General features: G+C 43.7%; 1 protein-coding gene across 1 annotated transcript; it reads left to right on the top strand.

The window, feature by feature from the left end:
* Positions 1–1,478: 1,478 nt before the first annotated feature.
* LOC125885073 (tetraspanin-7-like) lies at positions 1,479–14,797 on the top strand. Its single transcript, XM_049570496.1, has 9 exons — positions 1,479–1,527; positions 3,802–4,198; positions 4,646–4,834; positions 5,317–5,391; positions 5,512–5,607; positions 5,772–5,927; positions 6,139–6,222; positions 14,523–14,594; positions 14,682–14,797. The coding sequence occupies exons 2-8, from the start codon at positions 4,118–4,120 to the stop codon at positions 14,589–14,591; spliced, it is 750 nt and encodes a 249-aa protein (XP_049426453.1). The 5' UTR covers positions 1,479–1,527; positions 3,802–4,117; the 3' UTR covers positions 14,592–14,594; positions 14,682–14,797.
* The last annotated feature ends 2,621 nt before the right edge of the window (positions 14,798–17,418 follow it).

Below are 17,418 nucleotides of genomic sequence, written 5' to 3'. Positions count from 1 at the left end.
CTATGACTTTTTTTCATGGTTTTGGACCACATACTATACTATGACTTTTTTTCATGGTTTTGGACGACATGCTATACTATGACTTTTTTTCATGGTTTTGGACGACATGCTATACTGTGACCTCATTTTCATGGTTTTGGACGACATGCTATACTATGACTTTTTTTCATGGTTTTGGACGACATGCTATACTGTGACCTCATTTTCATGGTTTTGGACCACATACTATACTATGACTTTTTTTCATGATTTTGGACGACATACTATACTATGACTTTTTTTCATGATTTTGGACCACATACTATACTATGACTTTTTTTTCATGTTTTTTGACATCATACTATACTATGACTTTTTTCATGATTTTGGACGACATGCTATAGTATGACTACTTTTTCATGATTTTGGACCACATGCTATAGTATGACTACTTTTTCATGATTGTGGACCACATACTATACTATGACTTTTTTTCATGATTTTGGACGACATGCTATACTATGACTTTTTTTCATGATTTTGGACGACATGCTATAGTATGACTACTTTTTCATGATTGTGGACCACATACTATACTATGACTTTTTTTCATGATTTTGGACGACATGCTATACTATGACTTTTTTTCATGATTTTGGACGACATGCTATACTATGACTTTTTTTCATGATTTTGGACCACATGCTATACTATGACTTTTTTTCATGATTTTGGACCACATACTATACTATGACTTTTTTTCATGATTTTGGACGACATGCTATACTATGACTTTTTTTCATGATTTTGGACCACATACTATACTATGACTTTTTTTCATGATTTTGGACCACATACTATACTATGACCTTTTTTCATTGTTTTTATGAAATAACTTCCTGTCAATTTCTGCAAATGTATTGGCCTGAGACACATGACTGAAATCTTGACCACTGAATCGGGACTCCTCTCATTAATTTCCTCTTTCCCCATCTCACATGTTTACTCTTTCTTCTTTTGTCAACTGTTGTCAGAGACATCCATTGATGATTCAGATTGAGACTTTACAAGAGAATAACGGACAGATTGGATGAAGGTGATGATACAGAGACACCTATGGCACTTATCAAAACAACCTGATAAGCTCTGTGTCAGAAATAAACTCTTTAGTGGATGGACAGTGATGGAGTTTGATGATAAAGTGACAGAACTGAGCAGGTCAAGCAGGTGGAGTTCAGAGAAGCTCCCTGCAGAAGAGTCAGGTCTGCTGGGTGGAGGACAGAGGGTGGAGGAGTCAGAGGGATAGAGGGATGGTGGCTGGAGGAGTCAGAGCAGGTCAGCCTCTGCAAGGATCACCTCCGTGTTAATTGCGTGGCTTGGAGTGTGAAGTATGACGGTCACATGTTTGTCCCAGAGACCACTCGCCATCCTGCACGTCATGTCCACACTGCTAAAGAGTCTGAGGACAGTGAAGCCTTTGTGTCTCTGCGTTGTTTGATGAGATGAGATCTTTTATCATCTGAAACATATCTGCTGCTCAGCTTCATGGTAAGATGTCACCTGTCCTCCGTGTCCTGTGGGACACATGTGGGATACATTTATTTTTTCTCATCAGATGAGATGTGCGTCTGCAAAGTGTTTTGGTGTCGTTCTTTTTCCAGATTTGTCCTGTTTTGGTGTGGGGGTTTTTATCTTTCGTTTTTGTGACAAATCCGTGCAATTTTTGTGCTAGTTTTTTTTTCTTTCTTTGTTATTGTTGTTGTTTTTTTGGTTAATATTTGCACCATTGTGGGCTGTTAGATGTAATTTCTGTACTTTATTTTTGTGACGTAAATAGTATTACCTGGTGCATTGTTTTTACTCAAATTTTGGGTATTTTTTAGATTATTTTGTGTTTTATTTTGGTTTCATTTTTTTGCCAGTTTTGTCTTGTTTTTGTCCCATAATTGTGCTTTTTTTATATATCAAAGTTAATTTTATGCATTTTTGTCACTATGCTATTTTCTTTGTTGTTGCAATTTTTGTGACTTTTTGGTGCTGTTGTTTTGCCCATTTTTTCCTGTTTTTTTTTTTTTTTTGCCAAAATTTTGTGATTTTTATGTTTAATTGTTTGAGACATATCTACCATTTCTGAGTGGAAATTTTTAGCCCAATTCTTCCAATTTTGGAGCATTTTTTGTTTAATATTTACACCATTTGTGGCAATATTTGGGCTATTGTGTGCCATTATTGTGGACTCTGTTTGAATTTGGGGGGATTTTTAGATTGTTATGTATTTTATCTTTGTTCAGGTCATTTATTTATTTATATATTTATTTGTGCCAGCAGCTTGTGTGTTATTTTTTTGTCACCCATACCATTTACTTACCTAAATGTCACAATTTGTTTATTTTTTCTTAGCCAATTTGTCTGCAAATTGTTACATTTTGGTGCTTTTGTTTTTTTTTCTGATTTTGTCGGTTTTGGCACATAGTTGTGTGATTTTGCGTGTTTAATTTTTGGGTACAATTTTTGTACCAATTATTACAAGGTTTTATTGTTAAATTTATTTAACATTTGCACCATTTTTGGCAACAACTAAGTTAGGAATATGTCACATATTCCTAACTTAGTTACCAAAACGCAAATTTTTACATTTTGGTGCCGCAGTTTTTCCAACTTTGTCTTGCTTTTGTGTCATAATTGTGTGCTTTTTGTATTTATTTTATGTAATATACATACCATTATGTGGGGAAATTTCTTTCCCCAAATTTGGCCACTTTTAAAATATGCTCCTGTTTTAACTGGTGCCATTTTGGTGCTTTCTTTAAAATTTAAATTAATTTTTTTAATGGTGGGTGGGTGTCAGGGGTACAGCCAGGGGTACAGCCTTAGAATGGTTTAAGTCATACCTGTCTGAGAGATGCTTCTCTGTTAAACTGGGCGACTCCACCTCATCCATTGCCCCTTTACTTTGTGGAGTTCCCCAGGGATCAATTATCGAGCCCATTCTTTTTTCTTTATACCTCCTTCCTCACACCCCTGCTCGAGTGCCTGAATTTTTTAAATTTAAATAAAAGCAAAACTGAGGTAATCGTGTTTGGACCCAGTGGAGCTTCTGTTGACCCTTCCTTAGCTCTGGGCTCCCTCAGTCACTGTCTTAGAACAACAGTCACCAACTTTGGCGTCAAAATGAATACAGATTTTAAACTCGACAAACAAATAAATGCTGTCATCAAAACCAGTTTTTATCATCTTCGGCTTTTAGCAAAAGTTAAATCTGTTCTATTGTTTAATGAGTTTGAGCGTGTGATGCATGCTTTTTTCGCGTTACGTTTAGACTACTGTAATGCTCTTTATGCAGGAATTAATCAAAATGCCCTGGTACGTTTACAGTTAGTCCAGAACTCTGCGGCTCATCTTTTCACAGGAAGCAAGAAACACAAGCACATAACCTTCATTCAGGCCTCGCTACACTGGCTTCCTGTTCATTTCAGGATTCATTTTAAAATTTTATTGTTTGTTTTTGAATCTTTGAATGGACTGGCGCCTACGTACATTTCGGCCCACTACATAAATAAAGTGGAATGGATTGGATAGTTGTTTCTTTTCTGTGCATTTTATTTTTGTTTTTACTTTTGTCAAAGACATTGCCATTATGACTGTGTTAATACTGTAACATATTCAGGACATTTTTGTTTCATGCTGTCACATTATTTGTGACGATGTTTGATTTCTGTGACATTTTCAGGTCTTTTTTTTTGTTGAGATTTAGTGCCGTGTCCCTTTTGTTTGTTTGTCTTCATGTTTGTGACAGTTCATGTTCATGTTTGATTGTTTCAGGTTGACGGAGTTGTTGTGACCTTCTGAGAGACTAAAGACAGAGACTAAAATAGACAGAGGACAGACAGACAGAGACAGAGGACAGACAGATAGACAGACAGAGACAGAGGACAGACAGACAGACAGATAGACAGACAGAGACAGAGGACAGGCAGAGACAGACAGAGACAGAGGACAGACAGACAGACAGAGACAGAGGACAGACAGACACAGACAGACAGACAGACAGACAGACAGACAGACAGAGGACAGACAGACACAGACAGACAGACAGACAGAGGACAGACAGACAGACAGAGTCCTGGTGGGTGTGATCATGTCTCCCAGGCGGATGGAAACCAAACCAGTGATCTTGTGTCTGAAGACGCTGCTGCTGGTCTACTGCCTCATCTTCTGGGTGACACACACTTATTTATTTATTTATTTATTTATTTATTCACAGTTTGATTTTCTGTTCTTTCTGATGACACGTTTACTTTTTATTGATAATACTAATAATAACAGGTGACCTCAGATATCAGGACACGTGATGATGTGATGAGGTCAGAGGTCACCTGGTGACTGCTGTGAGTCAAACACTGTGTGTGTGTGTGTGTGTGTGTGTGTGTGTGTGTGTGTGTGTGTGAGAGGATGTGCCTCGTCTCTTCTTCACGTCCTTCTGTCAGTTTGTCACTCTGCTGTCGGAACTCATGACACGGTCATGTGACACTGACTGACTCACACACACACACACACACACACACACACACACACACACACACATATCTGTTGGTGTGTTATTTTGGTGACAGAACTGAAGGTAAGGATTGTCCTCATTGGCTAACCTGTAGCTCCTCCCCCTCAGGTGACAGGTGTGGTCCTGCTGTCAGTTGGCTTATGGTGGAAGTTTATGTTGGGCCCCTACACGCTGCTCATCTCCAGTGGCCCCTCCAACGGCTCCTACGTCCTCACCGCCACCGGAGCCGCCATCGTGCTGTTCGGACTGTTCGGCTGCTTCGCTACCTGCAGGGGGCGCCCCTGGATGTTACAGCTGGTCTGTATGTAGTACTGACACCACCTGCAGGGGGCGCCCCTGGATGTTACAGCTGGTCTGTATGTAGTACTGACACCACCTGCAGGGGGCGCCCCTGGATGTTACAGCTGGTCTGTATGTAGTACTGACACCACCTGCAGGGGGCGCCCCTGGATGTTACAGCTGTTCTGTATGTAGTACTGACACCACCTGCAGGGGGCGCCCCTGGATGTTACAGCTGTTCTGTATGTAGTACTGACACCACCTGCAGGGGGCGCCCCTGGATGTTACAGCTGGGCTGTATGTAGTACTGACACCACCTGCAGAGTGCGCCCCTGGATGTGTTTTTACAGTCAAAGTTCTTTATATGTTTCAACCTTTAAAGTAACTGTAGCTGTCAGAGTAATGTAGTGCAGTGAGTAGAAGTACTCGAGTAAAGTGACAATGACATCAGTACTTGAGTGCAGTACTACTTGAGTAAACGTACTCTGTCCTCTCCACAGTACGCCGTTTTTCTATCTCTGGTCTTCATGACTGAACTCATCGCTGGAATCTCTGGGTTCGTCTTTCGCCACGAGGTCAGAAATATTAAAATATAGATTTCATATTACAAATGCCGCTGTTCATGATGACATCATTCTGACATCATCCTGTGTGTGTGTGTGTGTGTGTGTGTGTGTGTGTGTGTGTGTGTTCAGATCAAAGGGACCTTCCTAACCACGTACAGTGACGCAGTGATGAGGTACGACGGTCGAGACGACAGGAGTCTGGCTGTGGACGGCGTCCAGCGCAGAGTCAGTGTCTGTCTTTATGTTCTCCTGATGGTGTCATCCTTTGGTACACACGTGTTAATTCAATGATGATACAAACTAACCTTTATATAAACATGATCACAGACGAGTCACACACCAGCTGGATCAGTTATCAGACGAGTCACTTCCTGTCTCTGTGTCTGCAGCTACACTGTTGTGGCGTGTTTAACTACACCAGCTGGATCAGCAGCGTATATTTCCCCGTCGGTGGGATTCCCGCCAGCTGCTGTATTAACTTCTCTGACTGCAGCACCGCTGACCTGAAGAACGCCACCGTGGCTGCACGCAAAGTCCACAAACAGGTGGGAAACACACGACACACAAACATATTCAACTCCTGGGTCACGTGACGGGGAGAACGTCCCCTGATTGGACAGAATCTGATCCATCAGTTGGAGCTCCGTATAGTTTGAATCAGAATGTTAAAATTTGACTTTTTCCAGATCTTAAAAATTTAATTTGATCAACGAATGAGTGAATGAATGAGTGAATGACTACAGTGTATGTCCCCAGGGTTGTTATGAGTTGGTGACGTCCTTCATGGAGGGGAACCTGGGAATCATCGCTGCAGTCACTTTCGGTGTCGCCTTCTCTCAGGTTAGGACCCTCTGTGGGGGGGGGGAGGGGCAGATTTGATGTCATTATTGATTATTGATCATTATCAGCTGTGATTGGCTGAAGGTTAAATTATTAACTCTTAAAGATCTGATGTGATCACCAGAGTAAAGTAGGATGAAAAGAACAGTACATCACATTTACAGCAGCTGCAGGTCCTGGTTCTGTCCAATAGGGGGCAGCACTGTCACACAGGGTCATGTCCTGCACTGGAGACATTTATGTTTCAGATCAGAGGACTATCATGAGAGCAGGGTTCGGAAATTCCAGTTTTATTTCCTGGTGTTTACATCATAATGTGTTCAAGAACTCACAACACACAAGCTTCTGTTTGAACACACACGTCTTTCAAGTGATCACAAGTTATGGAACATGTTTATATTTATGTGTATTTAGAAAGGGACAGCGCACATTAATGAACATCACTGAAGTCATGTACATGTGCCAGATTTAACCACACAGACTCGTTTTCATCTGCAGTCCCAGTAGGCTGATGATTGAAGTGTTTATAAGAAAATGACATTAAATAACAGAAACATGGAAACACAAATATAATCAGACATAAACAAACAGATATAAACAGATATAAACAGACAGCACAGAGCCAACGTATAACCAAAGACGAAGCACATAATAAGGCACACAAGACATTAGCAGTATTAATAACACAATAACCATATAATCTAAAACATTAGGAATGTCCTACACACAATTACAACATGAAGCACAGCATGGAACAAAACACACAGACACACGCACACACCCAAGAGCACAAAACAAAGCACATAAACATGTGTGGCGTCTCAGAGCTGCTCTCAGAGCTCAGCTTTATTTTATCTGCAGTCAAAGAGCAAAATCATCACAGGTAGTACTCTCTCTGAAAAAACGCCAGACGTTAGCTAGCGCTGCACGAGGAGTCATTTTTACCAACAATAAAACACATGAAGAGCTGAGCTCATAAAAATTAGACAAATAATATCAAACAACAAATTCAATTTGTCATTTGTCTACTGTGACTCCTAGAAATGTAATATGAGGAACCTGAGTGACTCTAATATCGTCTGTGAATAATTTAGCTTCTTCTCTAGTATAGTTTTTATTTTTGTTACAGAATTTTATTAAATGAGACTTTCATATTGACAGAGAGTTTGTTCATCTGAAACAATTGAGAGATTGATGATAGCTCGAATCAGTTTGCTAACATGTTCATGTGAAGCAATAAGACAGGTGTCATCAGCCAATAAAAGAGGCAGACGCTGGGTAAATCGTTCGTATGTATCAGAAACAAGAGAGGTCCAAGGATGGTACCCTGAAGAACTCCACAAAGAAGCTCAGCTCTATTTGAATGTTTTGTATTTACAGATACATATTGTTCCCTATCCTTTAAATTATTAATCAACCAACCAATTAACAGCAACATCATGAAAACCATATTTCTGTAGTTTAGCAATAAGGATATTGTGATCAATGCTGTCAAAGGCTTTAATAAGATTAATGAGGCAGAGTGCAGTTAGGATATTCAGCTTTATAAATAAAATTGATTGATTGAATTGATTGAGGACACTGAACATCTGTCTATTTGGGACAGATGTTTTTGGCATTAGCTGTTTTGGACAGATGTTTTCAGCGTTAGCTGTTTTGGACAGGTGTTTCCAGCGTTAGCTGTTTGGGACAGGTGTTTTTGGCATTAGCTGTTTGGGACAGGTGTTTTCAGCGTTAGCTGTTTGGGACAGATGTTTTTGGCATTAGCTGTTTGGGACAGGTGTTTTCAGCGTTAGTTGTTTGGGACAGATGTTTTTGGCATTAGCTGTTTGGGACAGGTGTTTTCAACGTTAGCTGTTTGGGACAGGTGTTTTTGGCATTAGCTGTTTGGGACAGGTGTTTTCAATCCCAATGTACTGATTCCGACAGAGGTCCCATTTATACAACAACGATTTCAACCAAAAACGGCATTTTGACTGATCGTTTACATGACAGCTGTGTTTTGGGTGCCTGAAAATGCAACATTTTGAAGAAGGGTTCCAGAGTGCGATTTTTTGTAAACAGCAGCGTCTCTGTTGTCATGTAAACTTTCAATCTGCAGTTCCTCAGAGACTTTTCACTAGGCATGTGTGAGGAAGTCGACCATCACAACAACATGGCGGAGTCCCTCGCTCTGTTTGTGCTGCAAAGTGTAGATTTACTGTAGCAACACCTCATCGTTCGTCCAGATAAAGGTTTGTGCGGTTGCCATTTTGTTTGTTTCTACATCACCGCTCTGTGACGCATGTTGTTTCAATACAAAATCACACCACCATCTACTGGCCTGGCATGTTTTTTCAAAATGAAAATGAGAAACATGTAAACACGGCCTGAGTATGTTTACCACACAGGGCCGCACTGAAGTGGCGACAACAGCAACAATATAGATGACAATTTGTGCAGCAACCTTAAAAAGAAACAAGTTGCTTTTGGCTCTTATATACGCCAGCGCCTGCAGCTTGGTGATTAATGATCAGACATTAGATAACTTTATTTAAGTCAGAGCATTCACTGATTTCACACGCACTCACGCTGCTCCGCTGTTTCTCACGCTGTCAGACATCATCAGTGTTAGGCAGCAGAGCGTTACAAATCTAACAACATTCTCAGTGGCGTGGTGGTGACATCACTCCTGTCTGAGTCTGCTCAGTAGTGAAGATGATTATCTGACAGAGCTGTGCAGCAGAAAAGACTCTGAGCTGTGGAGGTCTGGACATGGGCGTGGTAGTGGGGGGAAAAGTGGACCTGACTACCCAGGGCCCGAGTAGGGAGAGGGGCCCATGAAAATCCTGATTTTTTTTTTTCGTCGTCGTCGTCGTCGTCCTCCGCTTATCCGGGTCCAGGTCGCGGGGGCAGCAGCCTCAGCAAGGAAGCCCAGACAGTCCTCTCCCCAGCCACTTCCATCAGCTCTTCCGCGGGAACCCCGAGGTGTTCCCAGGCCAGCCAGGTGATGTAGTCCCTCCAGCGTGTCCTGGGGCGGCCCCGAGGTCTCCTCCCGGTTGGACATGCCCGAAACACCTCCCAAGGGAGGCGTCCGGAAGGCATCCTTACCAGATGCCCGAACCACCTCAACTGGCTCCTCTCGATGTGGAGGAGCAGCGGCTCTACTCCGAGTCCCTCCCGAATGTCTGAGCTCCTCACCCTATCCCTAAGGCTGAGCCCAGCCACCCTGCGGAGGAAACTCATTTCGGCCGCTTGTATTCACGATCTCATTCTTTTGGTCACTACCCAGAGCTCGTGACCATAGGTGAGGGTTGGAACGAAGATTGACCGGTAAATCGAGAGCTTCGCTTCCTGGCCAAGCTCCCTTTTCACCACAACGGACCGGTTAAGCGCCCGCATCACTGCTGACGCTGCCCCAATCCGCCTGTCAATCTCCTGCTCCATCCTACCCTCACTCGTGAACAAGATCCCGAGATACTTAAACTCCTCCACCTGAGGAAGGACCTCCCCCCTGACCTGGAGTGGGCAATCCACCCTTTTCCGGCTGAGGACCATGGCCTCGGACTTGGAGGTGCTGATTCTCATCCCAGCTGCTTCACACTCTGCTGCGAATCCCAGTGAGAGCTGGAGGTCACTGTTCGATGGAGCTAGGAGGACCACGTCATCCGCAAAAAGCAGGGACGAGATTCTCCCATCACCAAACCTGACACCCTCCACCACTCGGCTGCGCCTAGAAATTCTGTCCATAAAAGTTATGAACAGAACCGGTGACAAAGGGCAGAGTCCAACCCTCACCGGGAACAGGTCCGACTTACTGCCAGCCACGCGAACCAGACTCATGCTCCTTCGGTACAGGGACTGGATGGCCCTTAGCAAGGGGCCACCCACCCCATACTCCCGGAGCACCCCCACAGGATGCCCCTGGGGACACGGTCGTAAGCCTTCTCCAAATCCACAAAACACATGTGGACTGGTTGGGCGAACTCCCATGCCCCCTCCAGCACCCTGGCGAGGGTAAAGAGCTGCTCCATGGTTCCGCGTCCAGGACGAAAACCACATTGCTCCTCCTCGATCCGAGGTTCAACTATCGACCGGACCCTCTTCTCCAGCACCCTGGAGTAGACCTTACCGGGTAGGCTGAGGATTGTGATCCCCCTGTAGTTGGAACACACCCTCTGGTCCCCTTTCTTGAAAATGGGGACCACCACCCCGGTCTGCCACTCCAGGGGCACTGCTCCCGATGTCCACGCAATGTTGCAGAGGCGTGTCAGCCAAGACAGCCCTACAACATCCAGAGCCTTGAGATATCCGGGACTAATCTCATCCACCCCCGGGGCTCCGCCGCCTCGGAGTTGTTTCACCACCTCGGCGACTTCTGCCCCAGAAATTGGACGACCCGCCCCTGAGACCCCCGTCTCTGTTTCCTCACTGGAATACGTGTTGGTGGGTTTGAGGAGCTCCTCAAAGTATTCCTTCCACCGCCCGACAATGTCCCCAGTTGACGTCAGCAGCTCCCCGCCTCCACTGTAAACAGTGTGAGCAAGTTGCCGCCTTCCCCCCCTGAGGCGCCGGACGGTTTGCCAGAACCTCTTTGGAGCCGATCGATAGTCTTCCTCCATGGCCTCACCGAACTCCTCCCACGCCCGAGTTTTTGCCTCCACGACTGCCGCCGCGCTCCGCTTGGCCCGCCGGTACCCGTCAGCTGCTTCCGGAGACCCACAGACCAACCATGCCCTGTAGGCCTCCTTCTTCAGCCTGACGACTCCCCTCACCTTTGGTGTCCACCAGCGGGTTTGGGGATTACCGCCGCGACTGGCACCAGCGGTCTTGCGGCCACAGCTCGCAACCGCCTCCTCAACAATGGCAGAGCGGAACAAGGCCCATTCGGACTCAGTGTCCCCCTCTGCCCTCGGGACGCGGTTGAAGCTCTCCCGGAGGTGGGAGTTGAAGATCATCTGGACAGGTTCTTCCGCCAGGCGTTCCCAGCAGACCCTCACTGTTCGTTTGGGCCTGCCAGGTCTGCGGCGCCTTCCCCCACCATCTGATCCAACTCACCACCAGGTGGTGATCAGTTGACAGCTCTGCTCCTCTCTTCACCCGAGTGTCCAGAACATATGGCCGCAGGTCAAATGATACGACTACAAAGTCGATCATTGACCTGCGACCTAGGCTGTCCTGGTGCCACGTGCACCGATGGACATCCTTATGTTTGAACATGGTGTTAGTTATGGCCAAACTGCGACCTGCACAGAAGTCCAATAACTGAACACCACTCGAGTTCAGATCGGGCAGGCCGTTCCTCCCAATCACGCCCCTCCAGGTCCCGCTGTCATTGCCCACAAGTCCCCCAGCAGAACAATGGAGTCCCCGGTTGGGGCACTGTCCAGCACCTGTCCCAGGGACTCCAAAAAGGGTGGGTACTCTGAACTGTTGTTCGGTGCATAAGCACAGACAACAGTCAGGACCCGTTCCCCGACCCGAAGGCGCAGGGAAGCAACCCTTTCGTCTACTGGGGTAAACCCCAACGTACAGGCAGAGAGTCTGGGGGCTATCAGAAAGCCCACCCCGGTCCTCCGCCTCTCACCCGGAGCAACTCCAGCGAAGGAACTATGCGTCGAGGTGAGGCCGACTATATCTAGCCGGTAACGCTCAGCCTCTTCCACAAGCTCCGGCTCCTTTCCCGCCAGAGAGGTGACATTCCATGTCCCAAGAGCCAACTTCTGTAACCAAGGATCGGACCGCCAAGGCCCCCGCCTTGGTCTGCTGCCCAATCCACATTGCAACGAACCCTTCTGGATCCCTCTACGGGTGGTGGGCCTGCAGGGGGACGAACCCATGTAGCCGGTTCGGGCTGGGCCCGGCCGGACCCCATGGGCGAAGGCCCGACCACCAGGCGCTCGCCCACGGACCCCAACCCCAGGCCTGGCTCCAGGGCGGGGCCCCGGTAACCCTCCGGGCCGGGTACACTTGTCCTTGATCATAACCATCATGAAGGGTCTTTTGAACCGTTCTTCGTCTGACCCTTCGCCCAGAACCAATCTGCCATGGGAAACCCTACCAGGGGCAAAATGCCCCCGACAGCATAGCTCCTAGGGTCATTAGGGCACTCAAACTCCTCCACCACGATAAGGTGACGGTTCTCAGAGGAGACTACCCAGGGTCCAAGTAGGGAGAGGGGCCCATGAAAATCCTGATTTTTTTTTTTTTTTTTTTTGTGATGTTTTTATTTCGAATGAATTGGGCCCTCCAATTAATTGGTGTCATAATTTATTTCAAATATATTGATAACATCAACTGAGAGAATGAACTTTATGTCACAGTCCTCCCACATATTGGACATTCTGGGGGCCCCCTCTTGGAGGCGCGAAATGGTTTAGTCCGCCCGACAGCAACCGGCGACAAGTGTAACATCAGTGACCCCAGATTGAATGACCTGGGGGCTAGACATCATGCTGCCCAAAAAGCATAAATCGGGGTATCAAAAGAAGAAAGAGAGGAAAGAAAAAAGAAGGCAGAATGAGGGGAGGCAGCTGTTGACAGCTTTCTTTCCCAAAGGTGAACCGAGTTTGCTTGTTATGCAAAGTCCAGTTAAAGTTAATGTAGTCCACTCCAGACAGCTGCTGCTGATGTTTGTATGCTCACATGAAGTCTTCAGCTTAGCTAGTTGCCAATCAGGCTGCTTGCGGCTGTAAGTATAAAGACAATTATGGGCCAGCTAAGGTTAGTTGTCAACATTAACCAGTTTCAGAAACAAACAGTGGCGCTGGCGCAGCCGCAGCAGCTGGAGCAGCTGGAGCAGCAGTGGCCAGTCCTGGCGGCTCTTCTGAAGATGAGGCTGAGATTAGAGATGAGCAAAGACAAGGTGAGATCGTTGTTCAAGTATTCAAGGGCGAGCTCCCCCCTCCGACCCCCCCTTACGTTGGTATGTTGGTTTGCGAGGGAAAGAGAAAGAGAGAGAGAGAGAGACAGAGAGAGAGAGAGACAGAGAGAGAGAGAGCTGCTGACTGGTAGAATTGCTGCCTAAATGCGAGTTGTTTACCTTAAGTTTAAAGTGAGTTAGCCTTTTGGTTCAGTGCGTGTGCTATAGCCTACTGTCTACTAACACAGCAGAGCTGAAAGTGAAACTCCGTGCTGAGACTTAATAAATAATCCACCTAGCAATATTTCTGCTGCATATATCAACATGTAAATAGCCTACCAATATCACTGTAGGCTCAAGTGCACACTAGTAATATATTAATTGAGCAATAAAGCAATTTAATATTTTTGTCTGGTAAAAAGCCTTAGCATTGCAGTGCAGTGCTTAAAAGCTATTGTCAATGCTCAGTAAATTCATGATGTTACCAAAGCCAATGAATAATCATGTTAAATAACCCTAACCCTCAATATCAATCAAAAATAATTGTGATTATGATTTTTGCCATACATTTTTGCTATAGAGAGAGAGAGAGAGAGAGAGAGAGGTGTAGGTGGTGAGAAGAACATAGAAAAACAATTAGCTATTCGTCTCAGTCTGGCTGAAAAATGGCTTAAAACATTTTTGCCTCTGCAGTTTGCTGACCATGATGAATACTGTGTTATAGCAAATAATTAGGCTAGTCTAAGCATCTATTGTAGGAAAGCATATCTGATGTTTACTTCCCGTTTGACTTTTAATGAACATATTTACAACCTTTCACATTATCTTTGTACTTGTTCTAAATGGTAGATGTCAAGCGCTGTCAAGCGCCCTCTTGTGGATACTTACCAGTTATAACTGTTTGGTTGACAGCCTTAGAGCTCAGCCCATAGCAACACAAAAATGAGCCCCATTTAAAAGACAATCTGTCAACATAATAAGCAATGCTTGGCTGTATGTTTCATTATTTTTAGCAGTTTATCTTGCACTGAGATGGCTCTTGAAATACAAAGTGAGCTTGCTTTAAAAAGTAGGTTGGTTTATTTGTATGTTAAGAGGCTAATACCAATTCTTTATTCTTCTGGATGTAGAGAGTTCTGCATCAGATGCTGAAGGCAAGGAAGGATGTAGCTTAAAACCCTATTTATGCTTTTTTATTTTAAATAAATACCCCTTTATTTTCTTTTTTCTTTTTTTTTTGCTCACGCGCCTCGTGCACTGGCATGGATAGGGGCCCACTGATATTGAGAGTGTACAGGGCCCAGAATTTGGTGCTACGCCCCTGGGTCTGGATAAAGTCAGGATAATAAAACTGAGGATGAGTCACGTGACTGACGCCAGCGCCACACTGAGGCATGTTGATGATAGGGTTACGTCTGTTAATGACATCATCACTGATGTAACATGTCTCCTGTCTCAGCTGATCGGGGTGTCTCTGTCTTGCTGTCTGTCTCGTCTCATCAACGCCAACCAGTACGAGATGGTGTGACAGGTACCGCACGCACACACACACACACACACACACACACACATTAGTGTCCATAACACATTTCAACTCCGTATTTTCCTTCTGTTACAGAAAAGAGACGACGATACCTGTTACCATGGAAACCTGTCTGACGCTACTGACGTATTTATTTGAGCTCTGGTTCTGATGTTTGTCAGAGTGATGTTGTGTGTGATGTTGTGTGTGACATCCTGTGGAGGATCAGGAGAGGAAGACATGGATAATAATTATATTAATAATAATAACATGAAATAAACGTGTTGATGTGAGACGTCTCCCGACTGTCTGTGACACTGTGATGTCATCAGGTACATTTACAGGTGTTAACATCAGTGTGATGAGAACGTGTCACCTGTGATGTTGATGAGGAGCCAGCAGGGGGCGGAGTTACTCCTCAGACAGGAAACAGCTCACCAATGATGTCAGACAAATAATAAATAAAATAACAATCTGACATCAGGTTAAATTCTGTATAATCATCTTCACCTGTAAACACTCAGAAAATAAAGCTTTCATTTGTTTGTTTTTTCACAAATTATTAGTTTATTTATTTATTTTGCAAACATCACTCTCATTTGTTGAGGATGAAAATCAAAATATTTAACTATTTATTCATTAATTTATTGATTTGACAAAAATCACTGGTATTTGCTGCAGATGAAGAGCAGAGGAAATCAAAATATTTAACCATTTATTTACCACCAGATTTTTAATTTTACTGTCTCTTGAAAATGTTTTAATTTTATTTATTGTTGAAGACAGAGGACATCAAATAATTTAACTTTATTTATTTACCACTAAATTTACCACTCTATTGTTTTTTTTTTTTTTTTACAAAAATAAAAAACAGAAGAGCAGAAATAAATAAACAATTTATTGACCAGTAAATGTCATATTTCTCTTCTTTTTAAAAATTTAATCTTATTAATCTATTTATTTATTGTTTACAAAAAAAATCACAGAAGAGCAGAGGACATCAAAATATCTACTTATTTAACACTACATTTTTATTTTTAACTTCTTTTTTAATTAATTATTTATTTTGATGTATTTTTCTTTATTTATTGTTTACAAAAATCACATATTTGTTGAGGACAGATGAAATTAAACAATTCAACTCAATTTACCACAATGTTTTTAATTCTCATTTATTTTATCTCATTTTATTTTTATTTATTTCTATTTTCCAAAAACAACTCAGGTGTCGAGGACAGAGGAGCAGAGACATAATCTGTATTTGTGTCCTGGTGCAGTAATAATAATAATAATAATAATAATAATAATGATAAAATAATAACTTATCAGAAGATAATCAATATTAATGTTCTGTATCACAAACACAGAACTGTGATGTCACACACTCCTGCCACACTCTGATTGGCTGTAACATCCCCACCTGCCTCTGACAGCAGACTCGTAATAACAATTATCATTATTAAAATAATAATAACAATAACAATAATGATGATGATGATGGTGATGATGATGATGGTGATGTGAATGCGAGCAGCAGCAGAGAGTGTGCTCACCTGTGGGCTGTGACAGGGTTCAGTATAATCCAGGTGTAATCTGCTGCTCCCACCTGTTGCCTCTCTGACTGGATTATCAGATGACACACAGAGACAAACCACCACCATACCAAGACACACACAGAGGGGACGAGGACACACGCAGGGGACGAAGACACACGCAGGGGACAAGGACACACACAGGGGACGAAGACACACGCAGGGGACAAGGACACACACAGGGGACGTGGACGTGTGGACAACCTGGAGGACATGTTTTATCTGTGTGGACCTGACAGAGATGGACAGTTAGGACCTGACCCACCGATCGCTCCTTGTGCCCCCAGCTGCTAAATGCTAACTAATGCTGAGCTAGCTTTAAAATAGCATCAACACCGTTCAGCCCATTGTTAGTTTATTTATCATAGCCTGTGACTGTGAGACAGTCTGGTTATTAAATACAGCCGTGCTAACAGTTGTAAATTAGCCTGGATGAACCGAGCTTGGCTGTATTTCAATTTTGTTGGAAATAAATTAGCCTGGTTGCTATTTAGCCTGGCAATAATCCAGCCGAATATAAATTAGCCTAGCTCTAATGTAGCCTGGCTCTAGTTTTATTTAGCTGTTAGCTTGGCTGTAATTTAGCTTGCCTTCAAGTTTGTTAACTAACCAGGATGAAACCAATCTTGGCTGTAAATTAGCTGGGCTAGCCTAGCTTGAACATAGCTCTATCTAGCATGTTAGCTTAGCTATAACAAAGCTAAGGTATTCATCAGGCTAAATAAAATCTTGGCCTTGTTGTGGCTCAACCTGGTTACAAGTTAGCTGGCTATTTTTTTGGCTATAATTAGCATAGCCTAGCTCTGTTAAGGCCTGGCTATAAATAACTCTCACTGTAAACAGAGCCAAGTGGCTATACTTTAGCCACAGAATAAATTAGCTTGGCTGTATTTAGCCTAAATAAAAACTTAGCACTAATGACCCAGTGTGGTTATAATCTAGCTGGCTTTGACTTTCTTTAGCATAGCTGCAAATTAGCATTGTTATTCAGCCTGACTATAAATTAGCCTAGCTCCAATGTAGCTTGGCTGTAGCTTTTTGTAGCTGTTCAGTTAGCTTGACTGTGAATTAATTTTATTTTGTTACAATTTAGCATGGTTATAATTTTAGCTAACCTGGAAGAAACCTATCATTAATGAAGCCAAAGTGTATATCAGGCTAAATAAAATCTTGGCTCAGCCTGGTTACAAGCTTGCAAGGTGTATGGCTATAATTAGCATAGCCTAGCTCTGTTAAAGCCA

The sequence above is a fragment of the Epinephelus fuscoguttatus genome, linkage group LG24, assembly GCF_011397635.1.
Source record: "Epinephelus fuscoguttatus linkage group LG24, E.fuscoguttatus.final_Chr_v1".
In the NCBI taxonomy this organism is placed as follows: domain Eukaryota; kingdom Metazoa; phylum Chordata; class Actinopteri; order Perciformes; family Serranidae; genus Epinephelus; species Epinephelus fuscoguttatus.
The sequence above is the reverse complement of the archived record's forward strand: the minus strand, read 5'-3'. Positions and strand labels throughout refer to the sequence as shown.